At 40.7% G+C, this 27669-nt stretch overlaps 1 protein-coding gene across 1 annotated transcript in view; it reads right to left on the reverse strand.

Moving 5' to 3' along the window:
• Positions 1-3576: 3576 nt before the first annotated feature.
• Positions 3577-27669, reverse strand: part of kif19 (kinesin family member 19) — a 38369-nt gene continuing 14276 nt past the window's right edge. Inside the window, exons 3-20 of the mRNA XM_046069592.1 lie at positions 19457-19567; positions 19256-19343; positions 17953-18089; positions 11901-12026; positions 11629-11823; positions 10070-10216; positions 9839-9961; positions 9275-9431; positions 8994-9168; positions 8387-8585; positions 7900-8170; positions 7428-7552; positions 7143-7309; positions 6936-7041; positions 6244-6367; positions 5407-5795; positions 4732-4900; positions 3577-4634 (exon numbers count right to left, since the gene is read on the reverse strand). Of these exons, the coding sequence (XP_045925548.1) occupies positions 4507-4634; positions 4732-4900; positions 5407-5795; positions 6244-6367; positions 6936-7041; positions 7143-7309; positions 7428-7552; positions 7900-8170; positions 8387-8585; positions 8994-9168; positions 9275-9431; positions 9839-9961; positions 10070-10216; positions 11629-11823; positions 11901-12026; positions 17953-18089; positions 19256-19343; positions 19457-19567 (2937 nt within the window). The 3' untranslated portion in view covers positions 3577-4506. The remainder of the gene's footprint in view (positions 4635-4731; positions 4901-5406; positions 5796-6243; positions 6368-6935; positions 7042-7142; positions 7310-7427; positions 7553-7899; positions 8171-8386; positions 8586-8993; positions 9169-9274; positions 9432-9838; positions 9962-10069; positions 10217-11628; positions 11824-11900; positions 12027-17952; positions 18090-19255; positions 19344-19456; positions 19568-27669) is intronic.

Raw genomic sequence — 27669 nt, forward strand, 5'->3', positions numbered from 1 at the left:
GTGTATTACCAACAGTAACCTTGGAAACGGTGGTCCCAGCTCTTTTCAGGTCATTGACCAGCTCCTCCCGTGTAGTTCTGGGCTGATTTCTCACCTTTCTTCGGATCATTGAGACCCCACGAGGTGAGATCTTGCATGGAGCCCCAGTCCGAGGGAGATTGACAGTCATGTTTAGCTTCTTCCATTTTCTAATGATTGCTCCAACAGTGGACCTTTTTTCACCAAGCTGCTTGGCAATTTCCCCGTAGCCCTTTCCAGCCTTGTGGAGGTGTACAATTTTGTCTCTAGTGTCTTTGGACAGCTCTTTGGTCTTGGCCATGTTAGTAGTTGGATTCTTACTGATTGTATGGGGTGGACAGGTGTCTTTATGCAGCTAACGACCTCAAACAGGTGCATCTAATTTAGGATAATAAGTGGAGTGGAGGTGGACATTTTGAAGGCAGACTAACAGGTCTTTGAGAGTCAGAATTCTAGCTGATAGACAGGTGTTCAAATATTTATTTGCAGCTGTATCATACAAATAAATAGTGAAAAAAAATCATACATTGTGATTTCTGGAATTTTTTTTTTAGATTATGTCTCTCACAGTGGACATGCACCTACGATGACAATTTCAGACCCCTCCATGATTTCTAAGTGGGAGAACTTGCAAAATAGCAGGGTGTTCAAATACTTATTTTCCTCACTGTACATACACTTTTGAGGTACTCTATTCTGCTTTATACATCTGCCCCACTACATTTCTGATGCTTTTATCCAAAGCGAGTTACAATTGCTATATATGTCTGGAGCAACTAGTGTCTTGCTCAGGGACACATTGGTGGGTCACAGTGGGGAGTGAACCTGGTTCTCCCACAACAAAGCCATGCATCTTATCCACTGTCCCATCACCGCCGCTTGTCACTCCACTACATTTATTTACCAGCTGCAACAAAGTGATGCTTACATATAAACGCATCCAATTATATAATATTTCTTATTCTGGAATTGTCCCTTTTGCATATAATGGATACTTATAGTATAATTTGATGTTAATACTTTTGCACAAGTTTTGAATCCGTAATAGAGCATTTATACACTGTATATGGGAATATAGGAATATGATTCGTTTGACCATCAGCTTCATAACAAAGCAAAGGGAAGAAAAGCCTCATATGGTTTTATCATTACACCAAAAGCTCAACTAGCAATTTAGGTCAAAGTTTTTGTGAACACTGTTTGCTGGCCACCAAAGCCCAGCTGCTGCTCCATAGATGACTCTCTACTTCAACTCCAACAACTGCACAGTTTGTCCAAGCGTCCACTAAATAATTAAACCCACATCAACTTTTTAAAGGCTGAGGAATACAAGAGGCGTACATTAACTAAACGATGAGCCTCGCGTTCAGGGTGAGTTGGCATCTCAGATGTGCAAACTAACATAACGTCAACTTTCGAAATTACACCAAGACAAGCCTTCCTCTCCTCACCTGCCATTTTAGAAATACTTAATTACAATAGTGATACATTTGGACTTGCAGCTACACGACAAAAGACGCTGACTTTTAAGATACCAACTAACAACACAAATTTGATCACTGCTAGTGTTACATTTCTCCTAACTAACATTTATCATGGCTGCCAGGAGCGGCCGTTTCTCTACAGCAGCCCTGAAGCGTTACACAAAACGTGCAAAACTGCGGCGGACGGTAGCCGCTCTGGACAGGACAGGCCTAATTTAACCGGTAACCGCCGATGCAACTAGTGACGGCTGTCCCACTCACCGAATTGCCGTCTGACTTTTCCTAAAAGGACACTGATCCTAGAACGGTCCGCGTCGAAGCCAGCGACATTTTTCCTCCTTCTCTGCTGTTGCTTCGGCGGGTTGCAAATCAGCTGTACGTGAACTACCGCCCGAGAGCCGTAATCCCACCGCTCATTGGTCGAGGGAGATATCAATCACGTGGCCCGCGACTTGTCATTGGATAAGCGTGCTGTCAATAGAACAGAGGAGGCGGTATTTCCGACTCAGACCTATCGAGATACAGTGGAACAAAATCTTGTACTGATTCGTTTGTTTGCTTGTCTTTTGTCTAATTTTCGAAGGTGTTTCAGGCTGAGACATAATTTAAACAAAAAGTCTACAAGGAATAGTCAGTTCTACTGGGTTATCTAGCTGATTCCTAACTAAAACCGCATTATATCTGGAACAAAAATAGACTTGTTGGTTTTAACGTTACTCCTCAAATGTATAGGTGCTTCTGTGATAATTATTTGTTAGTCAGGAGCGAATGCCAAGACTTCCAAACTCAAGGGACTCTTAACAATCATTCTAAATGTAATATTAGGATGCTCTGAGCAATAATTCACTGACATGTGCCAGTAGTTATTAACATAATGACTAATAATTACTGGAAGCATTGATTAATCATATTGAGTTTCGACATATTAAATATGCTAACTAAATATTGAATTAGAGCTTTCAGTGTGTATTACGGAAAGGTTTATGTTCGCAGAACAGTTCTTTGTCATTGAAATAATGGTTCTGCAGCCAAAAATTGTGTAAATCACCTGTCAACCGCTGTACGGACAGGTCAAACACAGACCCAGACAGAATAATACCCCTTTCCCAACTATACATTATCACATTGGTTCTAACAGTAGGGTCTGGGGACCCCCAGGGGTCCTTAAGGAGGTTCAAGGGGTTCCCAACAAAAAGGGGAATCATTTATTTTCACAGTGTCATCCATAAATAACACAATGACAGAATGTGTGACTATTTTAGTTGTGGGTTTCATTTACTTTCTGAAATAAAACATTTAAAAGCAAACATTCTATCAGATGTGGAACCCTGTGACAAAATCAAATGGGGCTCCGTGGTCTACTTTGTGTCAGGGGTCCTTGATGTGGAAAAGTTTGAACAACTGCATTATCATATTGATCCTGATCTGTATTTTCTGAACAGCGCCTACATAATAGTCCTGTGATTATAGCCTAATTATAGGAAATTAGATGTCACAGAAAAATAAAATTGCTGGTTATATAAAATATGTAAAATAATAAATGTAACAAAACGACTTAAAAAATCAAAACCCCAAATTGAATTTTCTTTTTTAGGAGAAATTTGTGTGTTGTAAGTATTCAGATTGTCCATCAGATGGCATACTGTAGCTTGAATGCTGGATAGTTCATTCATCTTCTGCGGCTACTGCACCATCTAGTGAACATTTTAGAATATTACACATCCAAATCAGTAGAAAGACTCCTACATCTTCATTACCATAACATTAAATCTAAAGTCCCAAAGTGTTCTATAAAACAATTTCAGTGTAAGCACTTGATGTATTTATTAATGCACTGATGTGGACCCTGATCCTGAGTGGCAAACAAATTCTGCAGTGGAAATCTCTTGGTTACAGACTCTTGTCTGTAATTTGCATAGATGCAGCAATGTTGTGAACTAGCATGACACAAAAGTGCCTTATGAACTGAGTCTTTTTATCTCACTCCTGCAAACAATTAATTTTCTACAATAAAAGGTGGTAGCTATTTATTGCAGCCAATGAATTGTATGTTTGCACCAAAAAATAAGGCATCTTTTTACTTATTTCCTTTGAATTTATTTGGGTACAAATAAAAAAAGTACAAAATAAAGCATAGAAAGTAGTAATTATGAAAACAATGTCAATGACAACAACATACAAGAAAAGGCAACAGTTAAATAACTCCTTAAAAATACAGCCAACTAATCAGGAAAACTCAGCAACCCATGGTACTATACACCTACACAAACAGACATGACATTTAACAGTCAAGTTTGGGTAAGAAAAGGCATAGACCTTGGGGGTGTGAGAATACAACTTTGAGTGTCCAGAAGTGCACAACAATCAAGATATTTTAGGCCATTTTTTCATTATACACATCACCATAAGTGTAATATCCTCTCTGTCTAATAAAGCCAGTCTTTTCCCTCGATTGTCATTTACATCACTACTGTGAGGTTGAGCCCCACAAACATCCCCCATTAAATTGATCTTTCTTTCTTACTGGCCTTAATAACAAGCACTGACAATTACCAAACCATATGTACTCATAATGCACAAACATTGGTACAGTGTGTTGCATTCACAGTGAGCTTGACACCATCCTGACTTGACGATAACATAAATGAGCATGACAGGAAGCTAAAGTGGAAACACTTGATAGAACAGAACACGCACCGTATGTCTAGCAATCTTTGGCGTCTGTAGGCTTATAGGTCTCAGAGCCCATTAGCGCCGTCGCTCAGTGTCCACAACAAAGCACAGTGGAGACCTGTGTGGAGGTATCCAGTTACTGTCTGGTTAGTCTCCGTCACACTGCCTCACAATCTTGGCTAATGTCAGTCACTGAGGGGTTAACTGTTCATTTTAATGGGGATGGGGGTGGGTATGGATGCCCTCGGCTCCACATTAGGAGACTGTTGCCCTCGGGGCTCAGCGGGTCTTGGTGTTAGTGCTGGTGTTGAAGATAAATGTGAGTAATGGCTCAGTGTTTACGTGTGCGCTGGCCCCCGGTGCCCGTAGTGGTGATGTAGAGGAGGGGCTGGGGCTGCCGCAGCTGGGGCCCTCGCTTCAGGTTATTCATGTAGGCTGCAGAGGACTCTGCATTTGAGCCTGTAGAGAGATGGGGAGATAACAAAAACAAAACTCGATAAAAAGGTTGTTATGGCCGAATGTCACTTAGTCTACATTGGCAGTGACAGCGGTTTACCGGTTTGCTGGCTGCTGTGGGGTGCCCGGACTTTGGCAAGAGGAGGGACCCCTCTGTACTGGGGGCGGAGCATGGGACCCTGGGGCTGACTGTTATTGTGGAGATGGGGGTCTGATGTGCTGTCCAGAGGACGGAACCTCTGAGCTGTGGTTGTCTTAGTTTGAGGCAGCTGCAAGCGAGAGGAGGAAGAAATTATAACACCCAAACTACTTGTTCTATAACCACTGACAATCTATTAAATGCTGTTTAGTCCTATGATAACTATTTTGTGGGTTTATGGCTTACATATGTATTATGTGACACCATAACACTGGGGAAAACCAGGCTAAAAAACAAGTAAATGATGCCTGTTTCTGCTAGATGTGTAGGTCAATAATTTGTATACATGTAAGCCTGAAAAACTGGACATCTACAATTTCACTACTGTCACAATTGAGTTCTCAAAGTATGTACAATGTAGTGATGAGTGATTCCCTTGAAGGTTTGATTTAATGACAAATAGGCATTGGGCATGTATTTTTCTGTAAGTTTTTTATGTGTGATATATATGAGTGTGATAATAATGATATTAAGGCTTGTTGCCATTTGCTTTGGAGTCTCATCAGTGTCTCTTAAGGACATGATACAACTCTTCCACTAATGATACTGCACATGCTGAATTTGGAAAATACTCACTGCTTGACCAGTGACCTCGAAAGAGCGTGAGCGCCTCTTCTTGCGGCGAGCTTCAAAGTCCAGTTCACGAGGCATTTGGTTCTTGCTGGCGACCTGGCGGTTACGTGGGCGTGTCCAGGTCACATGCAGGCCAGGCCCCTCACCTGTGCTGCTGGACAAATTATCGTCCGAGGTGGCGTGTCTGAGCTCGGGACTAGGCTGCCTGCCGGGCCGCATTGGCAAACCTCTACTGGGTGCCTCAGTCAAAGACAGACTGCTTTTCTGCTTCTGGGGGTCCAGGGGAGAGGGGGTAGGGGGTAACCGCAAGGCATCAACCTCCAGAGCTTTGGAGCGTCGACGGGCCGCTTTTACTACAATGTTCTGGACGCCCTTCAGGATCTGCTGCCGCTCTGTGGAAACACAGGGATTATTAATACACCGGTTTTCGCGAGTTGATCAAGCAAAACAAACAATTTGAATACTTGACCTTGGGCAAAGGGACATTGCAATGCACAATTATCTAAATTGAGGGTCTAAGAATGGAGTGTGTTGTCTACTGTATAGATTGTAAAGCAGTTTAAGGCAAATTTAAATAATTAATTAATTATTTAAATTATAAAATTGACTTATCAGAAGAAGAAAAAAATGAACAGGTTTATCTATTGTGAAAATGTTTAGCTGTAGCTAATGTACAAATGCTAATCAGTGTGAAAAACTTTTCAAAATACCAATTCACAAAACTGGATTAAAAAATGTACTGTTGAATGTTCTTACACCACCACAACAACAACAACAATTATTTGACCCCAATTGCCCTTCCACTAACCCACACTGCACATGCACACTCAAACTTCTTACCAGTTTGTAGAAGAGGGATATCAGCCCCGGCCTCGCTGCTCTCAGGTGAGGAGTCCAGGTGGCTGCTGACACTGTGGCTGAGATGGCTGTAGCTCAGAGAGCTCTCAGGAGCCAGCGGCTGCAGCTGCAAACATGAGATGCAGAGTGCGACATTATGATCAGACATTCACTGCAGTTCTTTGCTTTCAGATGGTCACATTGAGTGCTACCGTAGTCATTTCTGTCTCCATAAAATGAAATTTTCATTTTGAATAGGGCATTTGGATTCAAACATTCATAACTCTTATTACTTAATCTTGTCGATGAGTCACACTGGATACATTTACATAAAACCAAAGAAGATTAGATGCAGGTAATATTATTTCAAGCCTGGAACAAAGATGTAATTCTACTGGTTTGCAAATTTCAACATGGAAAGCTGAGCACAAATCCTGGAAGCAAGAGTTGAGAGTCAATTCTTATTATAGCTTATGGTGGAGTTTATTTTATGGAGCTGTGTGGATTGAAAATGAAAATGTTCTACCGGAGTGAAATATCTGGTGGAGTTTTATTAAAACAGGAACCCATATTGCTTTAAGTGAAAAGCAACACCCGACTAGATTGTATTAATCCACACCACGAGGCCCCCCTTAGGGATAGCTACTGAACTGGAAAAAAACAAGGCAAATACTGCCTATTAAAATTGTCCTCACCTCTCTGTTGCCCTTCCCGTTAATGTGGATTGGAGGCGGGGTCATGACAGCCGGGTTTTTGATCTGCCTAGCATGAGGGCTGTTCTTAAAAACTCTGTTATTGTCCCTGACACAGAAAAAAAGATATAACAAGTCATTATTATTACTTATAATGCAGTTGCTGTATAAAATCTAAATGGGAAACATATGAACAAGATGTCCTCTTACAGCTCAGGCTCAGGTAGAATGGGGGGCAAAGTGTGTCTACGGATTTTAACTTGGCCACGTCTGTTATCAGAGCACATGTTGCGCACACTCTCCTGGTCAGAGTCCATGCAGTCCTGCATGTTGTCGCGACCCTGACCGGGCAGGGTGATCTTGGGTAGAGAGCCCTCCTGGAAGTGAGAGCAGAGCATTTATTAGGAATTATGTGTATGAGCATTCATCTAGAACACCTTATACATGATTATGTTTAATTTAGTTTCTAAATTTGATTTGTCATGCGGGGGCTACCTTGATGGTGTGTCTGATGGTCACCTTATCCAGGGCCATGGCTCTGTCCAGTTTCCTCTCATCCAGCTCCCTCATGTACATATCATACAGCTCCTGGAGGTGTGGAGGTACTAGCAGACTGTGGTCTGGAACACACACACACACACATACACACACACACACACAAATTTAAAGAAATTCAGAGATTATTTTCGCAATTAATTGTTTGGTCTATACATCATCACATAAACAAATGTCAGAAACAATATTCAATTTACCATAATGTAAGACCAACAAGAGCAGAAAACTCTTATATTTTAGAAACTGAAACCATCAAATGTTTGGCATTTATGCTTGAGAAATGACTAACAAGATTAGCAAACTAGCTGCTGATTAATTATTTCGATTGAACAATTGTTGCAGCTCTAAACCAGACTTGTGGACTTGCACAGCAATTAACCAAACAACAGATATTTAATAGAGATAGGCTCACCATCAATGAACTGTTTCTGCTGTTGAATGATCTCGTCACACAGGTGTCGGTGCTGCTCGAAGCGCTGCACCACATAGTTTTTCTGCCGGATGACATTGTCCTTGAGCAGCGCGTGGGACTGCATCTCTGCGTTCTCGATCTCCAGCTCGTGGACCTTGCAGAGCAGGCCCAGGACCTCGCGTTGTTCCTCTGAGCTCACCCGCCGAGGCAGCAGCTCCTCCAAGCGCCGAGCCCGATCCCGAAGCTCCAGAAATCTGCGCTCGAGCAACGCCTTGAGGACGAGCGGGGAAAAGAATGGTACAAGATGTGTGCACTTCTTTTTCTATTCATAAAAAAATGTCATGTAAAGAAATGTAAAATCACAGCAAAGCCTCAAATGATTTATAAGGCATTTGAAGCAAGTGCTTTGTTTTTATATTCTAAGGAAACTTACAAAAGTATATGAACCATTTTCCCACAGTTTTAAAAAGTAGATCAAGAATCCTACCTTCTGTTTGTGAATCCTTTTCTGTTCAGCCATGAGTGTAACCAGGTTTTCTCGGGCCATCGCCACCTGCTGGGTCTCTGTGCTGTCCGGAGGAGACTCCGGGCAGTCAGAGTCCTTCTCGCTTTCATCCTTATTGACACTTTCCTTCCTCCTTTCAGCCCGCCACTTCCTCCTGCGCCTACTCCGCTCCTGCTCCCAGCTAGGAGAATAAGAATACACAGACATTTTTACCACCAGCATGTCATCTGGTTTATAATTTACAGCTATTGATCACATTGATCGCTTTTCTGCAGCTTCATTTGAATGTGCACTGTCCTGAAAAATTATCAACCCATATAACCCATGGTCAGATCAGTTGTAACCAGTGAAAATTAAATGAATGTAGCAAAGTGGTTGCTATGGTTACCTGCTCTTCAATACACCTTGCTCACAGCTGGTATAATTAATACTCAATACTAATTTTGATTATATGGTACACATACTCATAGTCATATAAGTCAATTTGCCACATTGTCAGTTCCTGAATGTCACACAGGGGGTTACAGATCACCGTATTACGCTATCAGACAGGGTAGGAAAGACAGATATATATATCCTAAACACTGACTCTGCAATGGTTAGCAGGTGTTTGGAGGTGTCGATCTGGTTCTCCATGTTGCTGTTTTCCAGCTCCATCAGGCTCCTCCTGATTTCCATTTGTTGTCGGAAGGCATCCAGGAGATGCTCCCTCAACTGGTCCATCTCGGCCCGACTCTGATGACTGGAGTGGGCCTGGACCTCCGCTACGAGTGGGGAGAGATGACAAGAAGAGAGAAGAGAGGAATAATGAATATTAGGAATAAGGATATTATTCAGGTACTGGAGGAGGCAGTGTGGAGAAGACTTTACCCTGGACATGGCGGATGTCAGCCCGGTCTGAGTTGAGCTGGCGACTCGCCTGATCTGCAATCTTCTTCTTGAGCCGCTGGATCTCACAGCGCAGGTCTGAGATGATGTTGGTGTACTGAGCAATGTGGTATGAGACATTTATAAGGTTCTTCTTTACCTGTAGCACAAAACGATGATGAGAAATATAAAGAAAAGAATACTTAGATATTTGAGACTGAAAGTTGCATTTTCTAATTGCAAGTAGCTTAATTAGATTCAACAACATAATAAAATGCCATAAAATTGTAAATAACTGCATTTAAATAGCACTTTTATCCAAAGCACTTTACAATTTGCTTATAATTCAACCATAAATCACCAATAAACTGCAATAAACTAGTCTTCTTTACAAAGATGTATGTGCAGTGGAAACATTAAAACAAAAGGTAATATCACTGCCTAATGATATTTTACAGTGAAGTATCATTTCAATTAATTTTTAATTGTATCTTGAAATCTACTCATCTCTATTTCAACTGTAGTAAAGACAAATAAGAGACTAACAGCTATGTGTTCTGAGCTCACCCGTGTTCGAATGCTTTTGGCACGGTCAGCGTAAGCCAGCGTGTTACGAGACTCCTCAAACGCCATAGAGGCGGGGCTAATGTGGGCTATCATGACCGTTCGGCTGTTCCCGCCCAACGAGTCCTGTCATTCAAAGACATCAGAAGAGAAACAATACATGAATAATATCTGAATCACAAAATATAGTTCTATCCTGGAGTTGGTCTCCTATAAATTCTGAAATTGCTGTACCTTTAGTAGTCGAGTCAACTTGCTGTCTCGATAGTTGACATACTTGGTGCCATTTCTGTCACTCAGGGCGTTGATGCAGTTGCCCAAAGCCAGGAGGGAGCGGTTGATGTGGGCCCCCTCTTTCAACCGCTGACCCCTATTCTGAGTCTAACAGATAGACAGATAGATGCGATTAAGAGATTTTAACACCTTTTAGACTCAAACCGGGGACTTTGTAATTACATGGTCAGCACCTTAAAGGCCCTGAAGACTAATTTTCTTCACCTTACTTATGATGAGCAAAGTGATCCCACAGTCCCCCAGTATTTTCTTTCATTATAACGATTTTAGTTATTTCACCTGAGAGACCACCTTCTTTTTCCCTGTGTCCTCTTCTAATTGGCTTCAAGTGGGCCGGGCTCAGATAGGAAAAAGTGATGTCACATTCTTACGTGAACCAATCAGGATTTAGCAACATTTGAATGGATAAATGGGTTGTTGGTCACTGTCAATAAATTCTGATCAAATCACACAAGCACAGTCCTGATGGAGGAGATTAGCTAAGTTTTTGAGTTTTAACCTCTTGATAAACAATACCTTTTTTACTTTCATTGTTACATATTGAATATTTAATTTAGTTACAGAGCAATGCTTAAGAATATAATACTTGACCACCTAGGCACCCCACCCTAACACGTTTCCTCTCTTGCCCAGGAGATGGCATTACCTCCTACCGTTGGTCTATCAATACTTTGCTCAACTAAATCAACTTACTAACTGCATGCACACTCAGATACAGAGAAAATGTTCCTTGTGGCCCTAAGTGCCAAACAACTCTGTTCTGCTCAATTACTAATGGAGGACATATGTGCTATTCAGAAATAGTGTGGCTGTGAACCATTCACACTGTCTCCATGGTAAAGAAGTGCTCTCACTCACTGACTGTTTGCATGTTGCTGTCATGGCGTACAAGGACGTGGCAGTGTTAACATGGGCGACAATGACAACGCATTCATCTGACTGAAAGAAGCAGACTCAACTTGAAAAACTTCTAAAAACTGAAAAAATACTTAGCAACATTCTCACTATACTGCTTAAAAAGAGGTCAAAGCAACAAGTGACAAGAAATGGAAATAACTCGGGTACTTTCCACCAGTGTCAATCACAGTTTTGCACCACAACATGATCCCATTTGCCAAAAGGTTGGTGTATTTAATAAACTGCACAGTGAGCTATAATGGCAGATATAAAGAGGCTTTTATTAAGGTCTCCTGAGGTTTATGGGAACCTCAATCCTCTGGACTGTTGTAAAGATACGCTGCCAAGCATCCCCAGTGAGCAGACTACATTTGGGTCCAGACACTCACAAAGCAGACTCTTGTTGTTTTGAGGATATACACATGTAATGTCCATATAAGCTTAAAATAAGTTGTATGTATGTAACATGTACATTAGCCAGTCTTTGAACTTGAACTTGAGTTTGGCAGAAAAGTAGGTGACACATTGTCTAGCTGTACAACTACCATTAAACATAATTTCAGTTATTTAAAAACCTAATGACTAAGTATATATACACACACCTGGGCTGCTCGTTCTGAGCCGGCGAGGTCGATCATGAAGAGGCGTGCAAAGCGGACCTCCTGCAGGACGTCTCGACACCGGCTCTGCTGTTTGACGGCCACCTGCAGCACAGCGTGGGAGCGAGATGATGTCTGATTGGCGGCTGTTGGCTCCTGGGTGCGCTGTTTGTTGCCCCTCATCAGCAATTCCATGATCTGTAAACACAGATAGAGTTATTTGTCATGTGTGCAGTGTGTAGTCATGTTATGCACAGTCAGGTAGCTCCTCTAACCTCTTGTGCATTGATGGTAGAGACCTCTGTGATGCCAGCAACCTGAATCTCTCCTTTAGAATCTTCTCTCAGGTCCAAGAAGCCCGAGGATGGGTTCAGCAGGTCACGGATCATCTCATTATAGATCTATAAAGACAGATAGAAATATAAAACCGTCAGCTGAATGCACCTGCAACATACATAGTTGAATTGAGCACAAGTCAGGTAAATGCAACACTTCATGTAAATGCTCGACATGCTTATGTTATGTTCCTCTGAATAACAGACATGAATTAACTGGGAGGATGTTTATGTCCATTGAAAAAGGTTCCATTCAGGCTCTCAGACCTCCTACACAGACCCAAACCTGGTACATAAACATCAAGTGCTATATTTTCAGCAACTTGTCATTTAGAAACCACAGCTTGTTGGGTGGCAGGCTGTCATTAGCCGGAGTCAGTGCTCTTCATTCACTAAAAGAAAATTCATGTGACTTCTCTGTACTGACATTGATGGTGCAGCGAAAGCCCCCAAACCCACATAAAAGCTCAGTGCAGGAAGTGACATCCTGGAAAGTGATGACTGGGTGACAAACCACTGGGTTGATGCTGTACAGGTAGTTTTTATTTGTCAAGCAGACCTCAGCCTCAGACTCTGAAAGGCTGACACTTTTACTGACACTGACAGTAGGATATGTGTTATATTATTTTTTTCCATCTGTGCTCTTTCATAACTAGTGAACTTAGAACAAGAGTCCACAGCCATGCTAGCAGCTCTGTGACGCTGTACACAGAGTGGTGCTTTGATCGAAAATGCTAATGTAAGTGTGCTAACATGCTCAAAAAGTACTAACGTGCTGATGTTTATCAGGTATTATGTTTACCATGTTCCCCATCTTAGTTCAGAGTGTTAGCATGCTAACATTTTTAATTAGCACCAAACACAAAGTACAGCTGAGCCTGTTGGGAATGGCATTTATTTTTCAGGTATTCGGTTATAAATCAAAATATTCACAACAAATTAATATGTTGACCTGATGGTGGCACTAGATGAAAAGTCGGGATTACCAAAGTTATTACAATTCATCTTCTGGTCATCATGGATATTTGTATACATTTTCATGGCAATCCATTGGATACTTTTTGAGATATTTCACTCTAGAAAAGAGTGGTGGGCTGACCAACAGACTTACAATGTGTAGAAGTGTACAGTAGCAAAAAAAGAGTTGGGAAACTAAATCAGAATAAACACAAAAGAAAAGGGGGAGGGAGTACTGTGTGCATGTGAGTAGTGAAGAATAACTGTGCCTTTTTTAAAAACTCGTACAGCGTACATTTATTTGTATTCGCTGCATGTATGCTTCTGTGCATGTGTTTTAGAGATTGCATGTGTGAAAGCGAGTGTGATTTGAACAAGAAAAGTAGCGGATGTGTGCACATCGCTCAGTCAGGCTGTAAAACAGCGTTTAACCTCTTTGCGGTGAGGCAGCAGTAGCAACAGATTGCTCCCTGGAAACAGCAAACACACATGTCACTCACAGCCTTGTGTCAGGATTCATCATCAAGACTTGTGCAATACAGGTCAACATCTAGACCCCAAGATTGCCGTTTTCATAAACATTTTCACTTCCACCCACCCCCAGTGCTACTAAAGAGATTGTCAATCATTGAACATAATAACAGTGTTTGGCACTGAAGACACAAAATTTAATTTCAATTTCTGTTCCATTTTCATTTTCAGTTTAAGGTTTAATGCTTTTTTCATATTTGCTCTTTTTATACAAGGTTATATTCATCATCTGCCCCTTCCTTTCTGTCTGTATCCCTTTTTTTTCTATCTCTCTGAACACTTTGCTCGTCCTTTGTCTCTTTTTCTCTCACTTTAATTTCATTTCCTGACAACCTAATAATTGGAAAAAAAAAAGTCAATTTCAAATTTTTTCTTTATATTAATGCTGCCATATTTTCCAGAACGACTTTTGGGAGCAAATTATACAACAACTTGTTCACTTAAAATCACTAAAAGGTTCACAGTCATTATGGAGATAATTTACGTGGTTATTTTATGGACTGTTTTATGGATCTGTGGCGTTCAACCTCAGTTACAACGCACAGTAAGACAATACTCTTGGGAGTTCCTAATGTAATGGGACGCACAGAACCGTGTGGACATGCAGATGGATGATCACAGGGAAAAGAGGTGTTCGACAAAGATTAAAATGTTACAAACTGCGGCGCAATAAATAAGACAGACGAGCTGCAGGCTAACACAAACTATCTACATGAATATAGAGATGCCTGCATTATGGCCTTCAGCGAGACATGGCTTACCTCAAAAGATACCGACTCAGATCTGACAATCAGCGGCTTTGGTGCATACAAATACTATGGGGAAATCCCAAGGAGGGGGAGTATGTGTACACATAAATCAGCGGTGGTGCAATAATGTCTCCATCAGGGCATCCATATGCTCAGCTGACATATAACTGTTGTCCGTTTATCTCCCCAGGGAGTTTCCACAGCTATTTGTGACAGTGGTGTATATACACCCAAAAGAGTGAATCAAAGACTTCAGTACCGTTCCCCTGATGCTCCGTGTTTTTTAATGGGAGATTTTAATAACTGTAAACTTAAAAAATCACTGAACCTTTACCAGTATGTTAACTGCCCGACGAGAAAAAATAAGACTCTAGACTTGTGTTATTGTTCTATAATAGAAGCATACAAGGCTTCTCCTAGGACCCCCTTGGTTCCTCCAACTACAGTACCATCTATCACTGTATACAGGACAGTACTTAATACAGACTTAAGGTGAAGACAAGAGAAATCAAGGTCTGGAGTGAAGATGCTGTCTCTGTACTACAGGGATGCTTTGACTGTACAGAGCTTGAGATGGAATGAGAAAAATGAAAAACCGGAAAACAAGTCATTTAACATTGCAGGTTATGATGGTAACAAAGACTTAGCTGACGCACTTAATACTTTTTATTTACAATTTGATACAGAGGATTTTGCAGATGAACTCAGGGAAATATGCAGAGTCTGCCCTCCCCACAAAGACAAATCTGATGTCTTTGGAGCAGCGAAGGGTTCCAAGACAAAATGTGGAAACCCAAAAGAGCTAAATGACTTAAGACCAGTGGCATTGACATCACTGGTCATGCAATCATTGGTTAAAGGGGAATTGTTAGAGATGGTGGGGGAAGCTCTGGACCCCATGCAGTTTGCATATAGAGCTGGGATGGGAGTAGAGGATGCCCAAATCACATTACTCAACTTCCTGTACAGTCATCTAGAAAGTCCCGGTACACATGCTAGACTTTTTTGTTTTTGGATTTTTCATCTGCATTTAATACTATCCAGCCACATGTATTAGCCAGGAAATCGCTCATTTATTTTAATCTTGATGTTAACTTTGTGGGCTGGATTGTAGATTTTTTAACGTGTAAGTTTCAGAGGGTGAGAGTAAATGGCTTTCTGTCAGATCAGCGCTCCTCCTCCGCTGGCTCTCCTCAGGGCTGTGTCCTGTCCCCTCTGCTGTATATTCTCTACACCACTGACTGTAGAAGCCAGCACGAGGACAGGCACATCCTGAAATTTGCTGATGATCCAGTTATCATCAGCTTGCTTAACAAGACTGAATCTGAGCACGGGCCAGTGGTAGATGATTTTGTTATATGGTGTGATGAGGCCTTCCTCCAATTAAACACTACAAAGACCAAGGATATAATCATAGATTTTAGAAGGAAGTCATCCAAATCACTGTCTCAGACCTTCATAAAGGAACCGATATTGAATTTGTAAGTATCAATATTTATGAACAATCATTGATAGTGACCTGAAATTTTATGCTAATTCTGATGCAGCAACGTTTGCATTTCCTCAGGAAGTAAAATGTTTTCGATGTTGACAAGACAATGATGTGTTTGTTTTCTTTTATTGAATCTGTCCTTACTTTTTCTATGATTGCATGGTATGGAAACCTGAACATTAGGGACAAAAACCACCTAAACAATATTGTGAAGGTGGCTGGTGAGGTTATAGGTATCTCACAGACTCCCCTGACTGCTTTGAACAGCAGGTTCTCTGTAAGTCCAGGTTTAAACTAGACTGTAAAAACCATCCTCTACATTCTGAGTTTGAAATTATTCCCTCAGGTCGTAGATTTAGAGCTACACGATCAAAGTGCAATAGGAGCAAAAACTCCTTTGTTCCCTGTGCAATAACCCTGCTAAATTGTCTCAGGTAACATCATATTTAGAGATTGTTTTATGTTTTCATGGTAGGCTTACTTATTTGTACTGTATGTACTGGTTACATTTTATTTTATTTTTGTGTGTCTTTTTTGCGTATTTGTTTTTTTAATTTTATTTAACCTTTATTTAACCAGGAAGTCCCTTGAGATTGAAATCTCTTTTCCGAGGGAGACCTCGCCAAGACGTTGTTGTATTGTTTATTCTGATCATTGTATGTATGTTTTATCTTGTGCCCTGACTGCAAATCGAGTTTCCCACTTGGGATAATAATAAATGAACTGAACTGAACTTAACTGAACATGATATAATATTTTCTGTATTTAAAATAGCTCCATGCAAAGTCTGTCATATACATTAAAACCTATGTGTACAACTATACTAATTTCAAATTGACCAAAGTCATGAAAAGCCAAAAATGGCCTCTTTAAATGGGAGTACCAAGTCAAAGTAGTCAGGCTCAGTTACTGCTATCAGAGTCAAATGAACCATCTCCATTGTATCAAGTGCTATTTAGGGCTTTGTCATTAAACACGCAGTCTGAGCTGTACCTGCTTCTCAGTAATGAGGTTTGGAACCACAGCCAGCAGGCATACAGAGAAACCACCATCATCAGCCTGCTGTCTTATCTGTGGTTCATCATCAAGTAACAAAGGCAGCGGTAATCACTCAGCCAACAGGACCACAGATCACTCCACACCCAACAGTACTGTGGGCTTCTGTGCAACAAAAGCACATATACACCTACAGTGTGTGATCGGTTACTTACTGTGTTAGAAAGTTTGTAAGTCTTGTCCAAGCTATAGTGGTGTTAAGTGACAGATAATGTAAAGACAACAGACATAAGAAAGACAAACATCCTGTCGTTAAAGTAATTTTGTGTGACAGTCTGGTTGCATTATTACCTTTGTGATGTCTTCAAAACGTCTCTATTCATGCCACTTTGCTCAAAAAACAACTCCACCTAAAGCCCCTGACACAACGAGCTAAAAAAAGTAATATAAATTGAGACAACTTTTGATAGTTTGAAGTAGTACTGGCATTTTTAGCCTAACAAAAAATAGAAACGAAAAGGTAGAGGGGAAAAAAACAACAAATGGATGAAATTCCTGCAACATGGCTAAGCTGCTAAATATCCAATGATAAGGGTCAGTTGGGGAAAAACCACAAAAACAACAGCTGATGGTTTAATGGTGGTAATCTATGTCTGACTACCACTTTGTATTTGACTTCAAAAAGATTTTTGTATCAGCAGTATGCCTTTAATCAAGGTAAGTGCATTTGTACATCTCTTTTCAACAACAATTTAAAAGGCAATTCAAAGTGCTTTATGTAAGACATAAACAAGGCATCAAGACCAGATATAAAAGAATCAAGAGGCATATAAAACACACACATCTAGCAGTGTGGTGTTCTACAAAGTCTGTTCATCTGTGTCTGGGCTTCTCTACAGGGTGTGGGTAAGGATGCTGTCTCAGCTCATTTCAGACGTGAAACGAATGCCAGGCTAGCGTAAAAGGACACCAGTAGGACCTACCTGCAATTGGCATTAGCTAACAACCTCAGATCTTATCAGTGTGAATATGTGATGGTGAAAGACAAAGTTCTAATTGTGATGCTGACAGAAACAGAGATAGATAAAGACAACTCAAATGTGACCAAATCAGAAGAAATCTTTGAACACTGAGTAAGCAATCAAGTCAATAGCTATTACATTTTGACTACATGGTCATTAGGAGATGTGTCACCACTGCATTAAGTAGATGTTGGGAGTGAGGAGAATAAATGTGGAGACAAGTTGTGGAAAACTGAAATCCTGACCTCCAGATAGGACATGGAGACGCTATACAGCATGTCGTCACTGGTCTCCTCGATGGCACGGAACAGGTCATTCAGCGTTCGAACGTAGATGCCTGGCTCCTTGTCTGTCCCCAACATGGTATATGTCTTCCCACAACCTGAAAATACACCATAGAAAAAAAAAACAAAGAAAAAAATGTCTAGTCTGTCATGCTCCAATTATATATATCGGATCTGTTTAATTAACATTATTGGCCATATACAATTTTACACAGTACAATGCATCCGAAATTTTTCCTCTGCATTTTACCCAACCTAATCAGGAGTAAGTAACGCCCAGGGAGCAGTTATGGGTTCAGTGCCTTGCTCAGGGGCACCTTCTGCAAAGGTCCATGCTGGACTCTAAATGGCGACCTGGGAGATACATAGTGGAACTTGTAATGACTCTGGTTTTATGTCAGTAAGTTTACTGTTTTAGTTCTTTCTCACCGCTGTCATCAGCGTTAGCGATTAGCTGTTTAACATAGTGGACCATTTAACAGCTAATTAGCCAGATATTTTTGAGTTTTTGGACACTAGACCAGAGTTAAAAGAAAACTTTTCAAATGAATGACCGTGTGCTCTGTGTCTCATGGATGTGTAAACAGGCAAACGTGTGCTAAGCTATGTTTTCTATTTTAGAAGGTGATACTAAGAAGATCTTTTGGCCCCAAAAACCAAATAAATGAATGAATGCAGTATTAAGGATATCACTCATGATACAGTATTTAAAATTGGTTAACCAAAGTTAATACTATATTTTAAACCAAACCGCCTTATGAAAGCTAAATGCTAAAGCTAAACTTGTTTACAGTGTCAGCACAGGATGTGCCATCTTAATTTGTCCTTGGCTGCTCTGACCACACTTTTGCACATGGTGTAAACAGTGCTGTCTTAATTTGTCCTTGGCTGGCCTGACCACACTGTCACATGGTGTAAACGAACACATACACACACACACACACACACACACACTAAAACCCCTGTTTACTTCCCAACGAGAAGAGACAAAGAGCTGCGGATCTCAAGTAGTCTTTGACAATCTGTCCCTACCTGCTGGAAACGTGGGAGGTAAAGCATGACTCATTTTCTAATCAGACCTGCACTACAATTTAAAACCAAAGCAGATGCGAATAAGGTGTCTCACCTTTTCCTGAGAGTGTGCTGACTAAACGACTCAAAAGAGGCTGACCAGAGATTATGCACCAGAAATCTAACACACCTCCATTCAGACCGTGCTTAGTTGTGTTTGTGAGTTCTGTGTAACTCACTCACACACACAAACCTGTGGGTCCGTAGGCAAACACGGTGGCATTGTAGCCTGAGATGAGGCCTTCAATCAGCCCTTTGGTTGTAGCTCGGTACACCTCCTCCTGCACCGGAAGAAGAAAATAAACTTCAAGGGTTCAAGTGCACATGCTGTGCCACACCTGTTTAGATTTCATATAGTTTCTGTTTTTATTTGAACTTTTACTTTTTGACTGACCTGACTGGCTGAGTAGTCAAACGCCACGTCAAACATGTAAGTCTTCTCCCTGGAGCGGTTGGCACGCAGGATGTCATCCGGGTCTTCCATGGGGTCCATCAGAACCACCATCTAATGATGAAGAGGAAGGCAAAGAAAGGAAAGAGAGACAAGAGAATGGGAAAAAAAGAGGTACACGGTATGAGTGGGTATTATGTCTCCAGGCACAAATTGACGTCAGTGAGCAGCTAATTAACTTGAAGATATGTCTCTTGTCAATCACTGTGGAAAGTTAAGCTAAGTTAAGAAAATGTGAGCTCAATTCAGTGAGGTGAGAGTCTGCTTGAAAATATGGCATAAGTAAATGACCAAAAGGACGGTCGGAACGTTACTGAAACACAAAATTACTGTCTCAACTAGATTCCGGTGAGATTATAGGTAGTGGGAGCTTCTCTTATCATTTAGTGTTTGTTTGGATTACAGGTACAGCGCACAGATGGAGAATCAGCTGTCAGGTCAAGCTAATACAAAATGCAGATGGCTCTCTGTTTGTTGCAGATGTCTGTTCTATAGAAACACTTTGCATGTGGTGTACAACAGGACATTAAAAGCCATCACATGGTCATAGCTGCCAGCTCAGTCAGTTGTAAGATTCTGGCAGGTTTATCTGATGCAGTGGTGTTGAACCTTTTGTTTAAATGTAGCCCTACAGTCCAATCAGATGAGCTCATGTACCCAGTCATGGTCCTCACTGTTTTGACTTCTCTGCAATCTTCTTAACTAGCTTTCACACAATTAAAGCAGGTGGCATTGAGGAAACATCTTAACTGACTTAGGATGGTGTTGTTCTGTGCAGCCTGCTTGTTGTAGCTGGTAGTTACAAGATTATGGTGAAAATAAATACACTCACAATCAACCTTACACTAATTTGTAATCATACTGTGTATCTTATTTATTTATCTATTTTCCTAAAACACTACTGTATAGTTTCAAATGAGTCCGGTGCACATGGATTTTTGTGTATTCAGATCAGATTAAGAAAATGACTGGTAGCTAGAATGGAGAAAAGAAATGCCCTATTTAAAAGCAAGGACAGAGAGAAACAGGAAATATTTGCAATATTCACTGATATTAATAATATTCAATTCTTTTTAGGACTAAAACTGTTAAAAAAACTAATCAGCAAACTAAACTTAGTAGCACTTTCCTACCTTTCAGTCAGTATTTCTTCCAACGTTTCATTACCAATAATTTTAAGAAATATTATAAAAAAATGTCAATGGAAACTGTGTTCTCCAATGTATGACAGGCTGTCAGAAACAGCCCCTGTCCAGATCAGGGACACTTCTTACCGTGTGTGCGCAAATGGGCATTCACTCTGCCATAATCTGAATGTTGCTTATCGGACAGGATGACCTAACCATCAAGGACATTCATAATGTAGCATCCCAAAAATGGGTTTTCGTGCATGTGAAAGTGTGAGCAGTATATGACTAGATGGAGATTGGGATGTTTCATTGTTCCAATTGTGCTGTTTGACAAAGCCTAAGCCTAACCCATAATCAATGGTACATCACAGCTCTCCCAAAGAATATTTCAGGGACAAATTCTGAACAGATGCTGCACAGCATGACACAACAGGAAAATATTATAATGCTGTTGACAATTCACTAAATCAGAGTGGGTGCAACTGACTTGACAGGTTGTCCACAGCTAAAAGAAAATTATTCCCTTCACAGGGGTTTGGGTTTAAATCTCGTGCTATGGAAAGGGCAGAAAAGTCAATAATGATTAAAAAAATAAGACAGTACAGAGGACCTTTGGGTTTATTTCAGATATGACTGTTGGGCAGCTGGGAGTTTGCCATATTTTTCAGCTTATCAGTTTTGTTTAGCAGTGGACCAGGAGAGTCCTCTGCAGCCTGTAACACTGAAGCACCCGGCTTGTTTGATGACCCCCTCAACCACTGAGCCGCTCACTTTGAAGCCTCTCAATTGAAATTCAAGAGGAGAGATAGGGAGAAGAGAAAAGATGGAGAGGTAGGGGAAATGAATGAAACGATGCTACTTGTTCGTCCATGGACTTTACTCCTTTACTGGGCTCCAGATATGTCATGCATTTTTTTCCTGGAAGAGTGTATTGTTCTCTGTACAGAGACAATGAGGCTAAATTAGGCTCAAGACACAAGTAGAACTTCTGAAAATACTTCCTACCCCTCTTCTTTCTCCCCATTCTCTTAACTTCCTGCTTGCATGCCATCCAGATGCAATGACGCCCGAGTTCTGATCGCATTTCACAGGAAAGATATACTTCTCTTAGTATCAGAAGCACTTAAGGTTAGAGGCACTTCATAGACCAATCTGAAGACCTCAGTCAGAGGAATTAGTTTGTCAAAAAACTAGAGTTTGTCTTACATAGCACAGGTGACTCCATTGATAAATAAAACTAAAGACCGTTTTTTGTCTCTTTCAGCATAGTTAAAATGTGACTTCACAGCAGTTGGTACAATCTACAGACACACAGAAAATACCTGGAGGGAGGGAGGGTTTGCTATTAGATCAGATTCCAGTTCTAAATGTAAAACAAATATTTAGGAAGTTTAGGATTACCTTACAGACTGATTAGGCTTTTTATACATATTTTTATACACAATACATTTTGAACCAACACACACGCACAATAAACAAAAATAAAGAATCTTTAAATCAGCAGGGGCATTAGCAATTATGTCCTACATCTGAAATTGTCACAAGCCTAGTTGCAAACAACAAAATTGTGAATTACAACCACCATCTGGGGAGCAGAATCAGGTCTCAGCAGTTTACACTAAACCGCTGTTCCATCACCTTCCCACTGTATGTGATGTCTTCTGTTTCAATAAAGAAGAAGACACAATTTGGCTGTTTCCATCTTTTTTCTGTGTTTTTGTTGACAGACTGCATGAGTATAAAGTAGCAACATGACTATGGCTCATACAGTACCTGTTAACTAAGGTAAACAGTAATTCCTTCACTGCTGCATCTAAATAAGTCATTTGACAACATAACAACAAATCAATGCAGCACCTGCAGAGCTGGGGACAAAAATGACTTATTCTTATTACTTCGACATAACATCCACCCATGTATGAGACAACATGCATCATCGTTTTAGAAAAGCGTCCTCATCCACACTAAAATGTGACAATGGTGTTTCCAAATGTGTCCATTGTGTAGAGCAGTTTTCTGGTGTGAAAAATTTAAATTAAAAGTGGACGCAAGGTGAAACCAGCTTAGTGTGAACATTGCATGCATGCTGTGTGCATGTGCAATTGTGTTCCTTGCGAAATCTGATGAGTATGCTCTCACATAATTGCATGTACAGTAGGTATCAAATACTGTGCGCATCCATGCCCAGTTTTGTCCATGTGCACGCACTTGGGAAAATGATCAAGGTCAAGGGTGTTGATAACACTTCTTGTCCCATCTGTCATCTGTGTTTCTTGAGTTACAACTTTCCACGGCTACACCCATGAACATCCACACAGCACCTGTTGCTTGGGCAGGTTCTGTACCACTAATTTTCTTAAAGTCTTCTGATAAGACTGTAAGGTGCTGGCTCTAATGACAGTACACCATGTGGCAGCATGTGCCTCAGGGTTTCAATGCCAACTTATCCTTTTTGTTTAGTCAACACAGGTGCCCTTCCCAGTAGATCATAGTAGGCTTCTAAGAAACAAACAATCTGGGGTGAAGTACAGGTCGCTCTTGGTTGTTGAGCGCTGATGTCAAGTGGACAGAACAGGTTAAGGAGCATTTGGAAACATGGCAGTCTCATTAAATCTCCCGCACATCCTCTCGCTTTCTCACACAGTTGCATGGAAACATCTACTCATACACACATAGCAACTAAGAAAGCAGCATTTCATGTCCTCTGCAACAAGCAAGTCTGTGCAAGCAGGGTGGCATGACTGACCACAGGAGTTGAGGTCTGCACTCCTCCACAGTGTGCTTGGGTGTATGAATGAGAGGAGGTGTCATCTGTTGTATTTTCTACACTAAAAACATTCAGACAGTGGCACCTGTCTTGTTCACTGACGAACTTCATTTTATCATCCAGAGTGCAACAGATCTTAATAGAACTGTTAGCCGATTAATTGATTAGTCAATCTACAGAAAATTTATCGGCAACTCGTTTGAGCTGGTTTTAAGCAGAAATGACCTGGTTCCAGCTTGTTGATTGTGCATATTTTCTGGTATTCTTTCTCTTTTATGATATTTCCCTAACAGTCAGTCGGAACTGAAGAAGTCTCTCAGATGAGGGACAAATCCGCTTCAAATACCTTCAACTGATTCCAGTTGCCCTTGATTTTACCCTTCCTCGAATGAATATTATAATGAGTAGGTCTAGTAGTCTAGACATACTCTATGGAAAGTGCCTTGAGATAACTTCTATTATGATCTTTGGTTTTTGGACTGTTGATCGAACAAAACAAAACTGTCTCCATGCATCTTGGTATTCTTTTTGAACATTTGAACTTTGAACTACATTTCCCCAATTGTTCTCTGTATTTGGTACAAGGTCATGTTATTGCAAAGAGGTAAGTGATACTAAATGAACATCCTCACACAAACACAAAACCAATTCATTTCTATGCCTGGATAAAGCCTATGATTTCTTTCCACATGGACTGGCCAAGCCACAGATTAAGTGTTATGATTATGTGTTAAACACAGATATCAGCTGATCAAAATGTCAGTTAGTGTAGAAGTTACAGTCAGTCACTGTAGAAAAGCTGATAGTCCCCCCTATTTGCGCCTGAATCATGAATCCAACAGGCTTAAAACTGGGCTGTGAATCAGTGAACAGCTGCACAGCAACCACTCTATAAACACAACATGCACAATACAGCAAACACATTAACCATAGACCCTGATAAGATGAATAGAAATGTCTCACTGGTGTCTCTGTTATCGAACAAAGTAGTGTGCAAGCTGTAATTATGACAATGATGTTTAGTTACAGGGACATTGGCTGTGACTCTAATGTGAAGACTTTGCAGATGTATCTATTTATCTAACCTCCTATAGTAAATTGTCTGACCTTACCCTGTTGAAAGCCAGTCTAGGTAGACAATTATTTCGATCAAGAATGATTTGACAGTTGAAACTATGTCAGGTAGACGATAGAAACAGTGTGAGTAGAGTCCTTAGCGTGATTTCCAAATGTCCACGATGGTGGTTAATTCTGTCTGACCTATCTGCAATTCTGCCAGGAGGGAAGTAGCTGGTTCAACTTGTTAAGCATCATCTGTCAAAGATTAGGAAACATCAGAATATTAGCAGACAAAGAAATTGCTCAACAATAGTCCAGTTCGATAACATATAATACCTTGACTGATGTCAAGGACAGATTTTCCACTGGGGTCTAAATTGGGCCCTGTTGTTCTTTCTACTGGGATTAATCACCCCTTTCTCGATGACCGCTGACTAATTCATAGCCGCCACTAAAGGAGATGTCAATTTTGACACAAGCGGGCTAGATGCCTAAATGACCCAAGAACTGCATGAGGTAAAAAGGAAAGTAATTTCCTGGTCGACAGCCTCTGTAAACGTGGTATCATTTTTAGCAGTTTTAATCATGCTGTCCCCTTTCACAATGGCCATCACATGCTACACCCACTATACACTTGGATGCAGGGCTTGACTCAATTTAACCTGACCCCGGGGGATGACAAAACAAATGGTCAGAGCATAAATTTACACGCCGTGGCTATGAAAAAAAAAGGGGCTCCTAAAATATTCATATCCTCACAGATCAGCCAAACTCAAAACAACAGCTTGCTTATGCAGCGACATGAAAGCAATTAGCGTGATGGAGTTATCTAAATGCCATAAAAAGCAGCTGGGTGCAATGAAGCACCCTTGCACAGCGCCATTCTCGGCTGATGGGTTTTCTAATCAACAGGACCTGCTGGTCTGGTCGTTAAAGCAGCAGGGTTGACTTGGTTGGCCATCTTACTGATTATAGCACCGCTAAATCCCACCGTGGATCCATAATTCAAAGCCTGGATGTGGTACGGTTTCACAAGCTGGCCTACCCAGGCTGGTTCTCTTTGACTCGTTCCACTATTGTGTGCCAAGTGGCAAACGCTGCCAAGACAGACCCACAAAAGTCAGCAGTCATGTAGCATGACTTTTATAAGCTTTGGTTTCATTACACCTAAATGATGGCTTGGATAACTAATAAAATGACAAAAGAGCAATTGGATATAAAGGCCATTCAGCTCACTGGCCACCACTCACACTGTAATAACACAAAGAGCTTGATTAGAAACAAAATTAAGTATTTTTCTCTCTTGTACTAAACTATTCTCCATGATCTTCACAATCAGACTTCCATCTGGTCTAACTGCCAGCAGGTAAGACTGGAAAGAAACTCAGGTCATATCTTAATAAACATTTAAGTGTAATTAACAAGACAATAGTCACTTAAGAAGACAAATACAGCAGTTACAAATACAGACTGATAAAAAGTGATAAAAAGAACGGCTCTGAAAGACCAGACAACAACACCACATGGCAGCAGATAGAGAAGGACATGTCTTTTTTAAACAAAAACATGCAGATGGGGTCTGAATCAGAACAATAGGGCTGAAGCATGTCAACCACACGTCAAAGGTCATGAGGTTACATCCCATGACCATGCATGTGTTGGAGAGATTAAGATAGGGACTATTATCTGTGTGTCTTTTATCTTGTTTTTCCCCCGAGACACCATCCTCATTTAACCCTCATATCCATGTGACATGTGTTGTAGCCATTGAAGTGTGTTTCCAATTCAGTTTCAGCTGCTTTGTGAATGTGTGTGCAACTGGGGATGATCATCAATGCAACACCAAGGTATTATTTGAATCCTAGAAAATATTTTGAATTTTCAAAATCTCCACAGTAGAGCGGTATACTGTAAGCCATGAAATAGCAACAAATCAAAAACCTTTCACTGTTTAAAATCCTTTAAAAAAATAGTTTGATTCACACTAAGAAATGGTCAGTTGGGCAAATGGAGGAACTTTCCACCAAATCTATCTTCTCCTTCCAATGGCAATGTCCTTAGGTCAGTCCACCACTTCAGTCCAGACTGAAATATCTGAAACTGAAATTGATTTCCAAATAGATTTATTCCAGCAATGATGCCTGCCAGAATATGAATCCTACTGACTTTGGTGACTTCCTGACTTTTCCTTTAACAGCACCATCAGGTTGACATTTGTGGTTTTCACTGAAATGTCTTGACTACTTAGATGGACTTGGATGGCCTGTCATGAAATTTGTTTTGCGTTTCACTCATGTCACCCTCAGGATGAATTGTACTTGAACTTTGGTGATCCCTTAGCTTTTAATCTATTGCCATAATCAGGTCCAAGTTTTACAGTAATTTATCCAACACTTGGGTATATAATAAATACTTGCAAAACTAATGACATTACTGTACTTTGTGTTTTGTGCTAATTAACAAATGTTACGGAAAGATGGTGCACAGACATGTGGCTGTAGAGTGTCAGTCTTGTTAACAAATAATTATATGTATGTTATAGAATATTCTTGAAACAATACGACCTCAAGCATATGCGACACATGACAATATAATCTTTTGAGTGACTATTTCTTCATCTTAAAGTAAGCAGTTAAAGACATATAAAGTATTTGCAATTAGCCATTAATATGTTTACAGCACATAGGTGACAACCTATACTATTCATTGTCTTGTATAACGCTCCTTTCACTTTTGTGCAGATATTCATCTCTAATGTAATGATCAGCCTCATAGAATCCATCATAACATGAAATAAGTGTATCTGTGTGTGTGTGTGTGTGTGTGTGTGTGTAAGCGAGCACATGTGTGGACAGCTGGGCTCTCACTGCTTGCATTTCACCTTTTCCCTTCCCTTATCTTTAGGTTGCACAATGACATAACCACAGAATCATTTAACAATGATATCTGAGTGCTGTGTGAAGAATACTGCAAAGAACAAAGGATCAAGATCACAAAAAGAAAGCAATCAGGTCTAAGCGGTGACCTTTACGGGGCAACCTTTCAAGCTGGTCTTTCAGAAACGCAACTAAAGTCCACCTAGCACAATTGCGGCTGGTTATCTGATAGAAAACCTCAGAGCTGCCCTCTCTGAACCCCAACAATGCTACTGTATATCCTGTTTCAGGGGCTCTCGATGATTGCAGGTGTGTGGTGGATCA

Source organism: Micropterus dolomieu, linkage group LG14 (genome assembly GCF_021292245.1).
Source record: "Micropterus dolomieu isolate WLL.071019.BEF.003 ecotype Adirondacks linkage group LG14, ASM2129224v1, whole genome shotgun sequence".
NCBI lineage: Eukaryota > Metazoa > Chordata > Actinopteri > Centrarchiformes > Centrarchidae > Micropterus > Micropterus dolomieu.